We start from the raw sequence: 5,663 nt of genomic DNA on the forward strand, positions 1-5,663 counted from the left end.
AGGTCCATCAGTGGCTCTTCGCCACAAGGTATAGGTGGAACACTCTGTCTGGGGCAAGGGATGCTCTGTCTTCTTGGAGTTTGGGGGGCAACAGTGGGAGGTTTTGTATTTCTGTATATCATATACGCTTGGGGTCCCTCTTGTTTGGCTGGTTTAGTCCAAGGCAGCTTCATGTCTGACCCCTCCCAGCGTCAGTAAGTTTGGGGGGGGCAGAGAGTTTGAAGCGGGGCGTGTTTCCCAGCCGACTCCTGAGGGGGAGGGTGACTGCAGAGGAGAGCCGTGGACCTCCCGACCCCCCTTCCCTCCCCAGGCACTCACCTGCCCGTCCTGCTGGAGGTGATGGTGCAGCATCTGGGAGTGAGGCTGCTGGTGGGCAGGCAGGATGTGGAGGAACGGGGCCGGGGCGTAGCCGGCGGCAGCACCAGGGTTCAGGGGCCCCGTGGAGCCCAGGGCAGAGGGCAGGTTGAACGGAGGTGGAGTGCCGGTGTGGAATCCCTGCTTGTCGAACGCCTGGCCGGAGGGAAATCACGGAACACGTCACACAGAGAAAGGGGTGTGCTGCTCCCACCTTACGAAGCCCCCAAAATGCGCAACGGCAGGCAGCTTGGAAGTAGAGCTTGGACTGAGGTGGGTCGGCAGGACTCGGATCAGACCTTTCGTCGCCTGAACTTTCGTTTGGGAGCCGGGGGAATGGCATTTCGGGGAGGGATTCTCCCTGAATGCCTAGGACGTGGCAGCGCGGGTGCCGCTTCAACTAGGGGGCAAAAGCGCAATTCCAGAAGTCTCCACGACTCAGTGGATGTTGGCTCATCAGCCGCTACATTTACAGGGCAGAGGCCTCAGGGAGCCCAGATTTGCCACTGTGACAGTGGGCTGCGAATGAAGCCAGATCTCTGAGCGTGGAGGACGGGGCAGGTGGCGAGAGGGGTCCTCACCTGAGTCTTGTTGTAGACTGAGCCGCTGATATCAGGCACACCCGTGTTACTTGAGGTCACAGAAACACCTGGGAAAAGGAGAGACGGGAAGAGGCTTGTGAGACCCAGGCAAGCGGCACCACCCACTTTCTCAAAACACTTGATGGGCACCAAGAAAGGTGTTGGGGGTCCCACGGGCACGATGTTGGGGACCTGGACTCCTGCCCCTACCCTCAAGGCGGACTGGAGCAGGCAGCTGGGAGAACCCCGTGGTTCTGTACTGGGAAGACCAGGCTCTTGAAGAATCCAGCAGAGAGGCTTGGAGTGGTGCGTGATCATAGAATCCTTGAATCACAGAGTTGGAAGGGGCCATAGAGGCCATCTAGTCCAACCCCCCTGCTCAATGCAGGATCAGCCCAGAGCATCCCTGACAAGGGTTTGTCCAGACGCTGCTTGGAAGACTGTCAGGGAGGGGAAGCTCACTACCTCCCTGGGCAGCTGATTCCAGAATCATACAATCCTAGAATCACGGAGTTGGAAGGGTCCACAGAGGTCATCTAGTCCAACCCCTTCTGCTCAATGCAGGATCAGCCCAGAGCATCCCTGACAAGGGTTTGTCCAGAGTGGTGGCGAACTTATGGCACGGGTGCCAGGGGTGGCACTCAGAGCCCTCTCTGTGGGCACATGTGCCATCGCCCCAGCCAGGCCCAGACCATCATTAAAGGGTCGAATCCTCTGCCAAATTATTTTAAGTCAATGAAAGCATTTGGGATTGCTTTCCTTACTTTGTTTGGATCATCTTAAGTTAATGTAGGAGTTGTTTTTTTCTAAAGTAAAACCTCAGCATTCAGGTTAAATGGCCGTGTTGGCACTTTGCGATAAATAAGTGGGTTTTGGGTCGCAGTTTGGGCACTCGGTCTCTAAAAGGTTCGCCATCACTGTCCTATGGTCTTATGTCTGGGGCAGGTGATGCTCTGTATTCTTGGTGCCTGGGGGGGGGCACAGTGGGAGGGCTTCTGGAGTCCTGGCCCCGCTGGTGGACCTTCTGATGGCTTCTTTCACGTTCTTCCGCCCGGCAGGCTGGAGGTGCCAGCCGAACCTGCTGAGCCCCCCAGCCCACGTCCAGCTCCAAGGGCAGATGCCCCCCCCCACCCTGCACCGCCCTGCTTGGTACGAACACAGAGGCAGAGGCTGTGCGACCCACGTCCAGCCAAGAGGGCAAAGACACGGACCAGAGGGCCCCTTTGGCCCCGGAGGGGCAGAACAACCGCCTCACATGCCGACAGTTACCTTTCCCAGGTCCACTGCCAGAGGATTTGCTTTGTGCTTGTGATGATCCGGCGTAGCCTCCTTTGCTGTAGTCTCCAGCGGCCGGTCCCTGCGTCAGGTCATCGTAGCCTGACGGGAGAAAGAGCCGTTGGGGTTAACCGACATAGCCGCACTCGCCTCTTGGGCACCACGTAATGCGGCTGGAGCATGAGGGCGGGGGATTCAGCTGTACGCTTCTGCAACACCAGGAAGCCTGGCTGGTGGTGTCTTGCCCGCCCCCCCGATCCGACCCCTCCACCTACACCCCCTCTGGACTGCTGCTTTCAGGACAAAGGAGGATGGGTGGCTGCCCTGAAAGCTCAGTGGAGAAAGGACAGACCGGAGACAATAAGCACGCACACACACGCACACACAGAAGAAGATAGTATCGGAGGGTAGACATGTTGGTCTCCAGCAGAACAGCAGAAAAGAGGAAGGGTCCAGGGGCACCTTAAAGGCTAACCAAATTTGTGGCAGGGGAGGAGCTTCCCTGAGTCACTGCTCACTTCTTCAGATACAGCAAGAATTGGGAGTCCATCTGTCGTATATATCAGAAAGCGGGGTGGTTTCAGATGCCGAATGACTACAGCAGGTGAATGACAATAGCGGGTGCGCGACTGGATTAGGTGTGATATGCAGAGGGGTAGCAGGCATGGAGAAATCAACATTGGTAACGAGACAGGAAACCTAGGTCTTGATTCGGTCCGGGACGATGCAGTAGAACAGTTAGATCGGAGTCCAGGAGCACCTTAGAGTTTCGGGGTGAGAGCTTTCAAGAGGCAACGCTCCCTTTGTCAGACACAGTACAACAGAAGTCGAGATCTGACTCCTTTCATCTGATTTATCCGATCCCAGCTTTTTGAAAAGGGGGGCTGGTCAGAGAAAAGGAGTCAGATCTCCGCTTCTATTGCCCCGTGTCAGACAAAGGCAGCTTTGCCTCTCGAAAGCTGACTCCTTGAAACTCTCATTGGTCTCAAAGGTGCGACTGGCAACGAAGGTGTTTCAAAGGCCTTCCCCCTGCAACAGGTCTTTCACATGCAGGGAACCCAACAGACCTTGTTGCTCTGCCCACCTTACAAGCTTTTGCAAGCAGAACTTTTTGAGGGATGGGAAACTCCGTGCAGCCGAGGCCGTGGTTGGTTAACAGAGACGTCTTGTTGAACCGAGGAGCCAGCCCCCTCCTGGGGTACCAGCTGCGGCAAGAGGGGTCCAGTGCAATGTTCCCTCTAAGCTGAGTTAGTGTGAGCTAGCTCACTGTTTTTTAGCCTACAGCTCACACATTTTTGTCTTAGCTCAGGAAGGATGTGGCTCCAGAGCAAGCTAATTTATGCCGTAGCCGAATCGGTCGCTCACAACTTTAATGCCAGTAGCTCACAAAGTAGAATTTTTGCTCACAAGACTCCACCGCTTAGAGGGAACATTGGTCCAGAGCACCCCCTGCTCACCTTCTGGAGGGCAAGTTCTGTGCCCCAAAGGGTCAACACAGAGGTCACACCAGGGAGACTGGATCTCTCCCGCAATGGTCCACAGGGCAGCAGCTGCCACAAAGGGACCCCGACTGGGAAGCAGGGGCAGGGCCTTAACCCTTGTCTACCCAGCACAGTTTCACCCACTGTTAGCTAAGGAAAACGGAGAAGGCAAAGAGGGGGTCCCGCTTGTCTTTTACGGGGGGGGGGGGCAGTCTGATGGGCAAGGGCCCAGGGCTGCCACCGCTGGCTTGGGAAATTCCTGGAGATTTTTTGGGGGTGGAGCCTGGGGAGGGCGGGGTTTGGGGAAGGGGGGGACTTCAGTGGGGTACGGTGCCGTGGAGCCCCCCCCCCAGCGCAGCCCTTTTCTCCAGGGAAGCTGATCCCTGCAGTCCGCAGAACTCGGCTCAACAGACAGAAGAGCCAACGGCCCAAAACTCCCGCAAACCGGGCAGACCTTGCCGGCTTCTTCTTTCAGACACCTGGCGATGGCCGAGCGCGGCCGGGACGGGGCTCCGACACCATCCAAAAGCTCACCATCACCCCCTCCGCCGAGGGCCTGGAAGCCGCCTGGGCGTGGCAGCTGGAGCAGGATTCCCGGCGAAGATCGCCGCTGGCCGGAGGGTTCCTGCAGGTGGGGCCTCCAGGCACACAGAGACAACCTGCCTCAGGCAGCCCCGAGCGACAGGCCTCCGGGTGTTCCTCTTTCCTTTGGCCTCACACAGAACTCCCCCCCCCCTCTCGAAATAAACTCTCTCCACTCCCTGACGCAACTTATCCGGAGCGGAAGAGGGAGCTTTCTCTAGTGCAAGCCATTTCAAGGGCAGCAGGGCCTCAGCGAACCCCATGGACGTGGGGCAAGGCTCCCTCTGAGCTGTGGAGTCTTGTGAGCGAAAATTCTACTTTGGGAACTCCTGGCATTAAAGTGGTGAGCGAGTGATTCGGCCGCCACATACATTCGTTTGCTCTGGAGCTGTCCTTCCTGAGCTGAGACAAAAATGTGTGCCCTCGCTAAAAAAACTGTGCGCTCGCTCACACCAACTCAGCTTAGAGGGAACACTGAGTCGTGGGGCAAGCACTGAGAAAGCCCCGTGTACCAGCGCAGCTTCCAGACGCTTCTGGCCAGGAATTTCTCGGAGACGAGCGGGAGGAGTCGGAACTCCCACCACACAGCTGCCTTCTGTGACGTCACACGAGCGACGGGCGCTCCCCCTGCCTTGAGCGCCCATCGGTTCGCACAGCAGGCAAAACTCCGCACGGCTGCACGAGCCACTGTTACCTGCCCCGTAGCCATGCTGACCGTAGCCGCTCGCCTGCTGGAAGGGTGTGGAGGCGGCGTTCAAGCTGACGCTGTGTTGCTTGGCCGATGCAGGAGGGACCTGCCGAAAGAGAGGAAGAGGAGAAGGTCATGTCAGGGCAACAGCTGCAACTGCAAGGAGGAGGAGGAGGAGATTGGATTCATACCCCGCCCTTCACTACCCAAAGGTGTCTCAGAGCGGCTTACAAACTCCTTTCCCTTCCCCTCCCCACAACAGACACCCTGTGAGGTAGGTGGGGCTGAGAGAGCTCTGACAGAAACTGCTCTTTTTCAAGGACAGCTCTTGTCAGGGCTTGCCCAAGGTCATCCAGCCAGGTGCAAGTGGAGGATTGGGGAATCAAACCCGGTTCTCCCAGATTAGAGTCTGTGCACTTAACCACTACACCAAGCTTCTAATGTTGCCAAGAAGAGACGGCCAAAGCAGGCCTTGTGGCTACAGTGGGTCTTTGGGGCACTCTGCCCCCTTTCTTAAAGGCACAGCCCCAAGAACTTCTCCTGTAAATGCTTCCCTCCCCCCAATCATTTAAAAACATTATTAAAAAGGTGTGCGCTCCTTTAAGCAGAGCGGGGTGTTGCAGTTGACTAATTTCTGCACTGAGCAAGGGAGTTGGAGTAGGTGACCTCTAGGATCCCTTCTACTTCTGTGTCAAGAAACTG

At 57.0% G+C, this 5,663-nt stretch overlaps 1 protein-coding gene across 1 annotated transcript in view; it reads right to left on the minus strand.

The window, feature by feature from the left end:
- The window catches only part of UBAP2 (ubiquitin associated protein 2), a gene marked incomplete at its 5' end in the record, with an annotated part of 38,424 nt that overhangs the window by 1,520 nt on the left and 31,241 nt on the right, over window positions 1-5,663 (minus strand). The window contains 4 exons of the mRNA XM_015428189.1: window positions 319-510; window positions 936-1,003; window positions 2,205-2,312; window positions 4,968-5,067. Of these exons, the coding sequence (XP_015283675.1) occupies window positions 319-510; window positions 936-1,003; window positions 2,205-2,312; window positions 4,968-5,067 (468 nt within the window). The remainder of the gene's footprint in view (window positions 1-318; window positions 511-935; window positions 1,004-2,204; window positions 2,313-4,967; window positions 5,068-5,663) is intronic.

This window comes from Gekko japonicus, unplaced genomic scaffold (assembly GCF_001447785.1).
Source record: "Gekko japonicus isolate JY-2015 unplaced genomic scaffold, Gekko_japonicus_V1.1 scaffold1831, whole genome shotgun sequence".
In the NCBI taxonomy this organism is placed as follows: Eukaryota; Metazoa; Chordata; class Lepidosauria; order Squamata; family Gekkonidae; genus Gekko; species Gekko japonicus.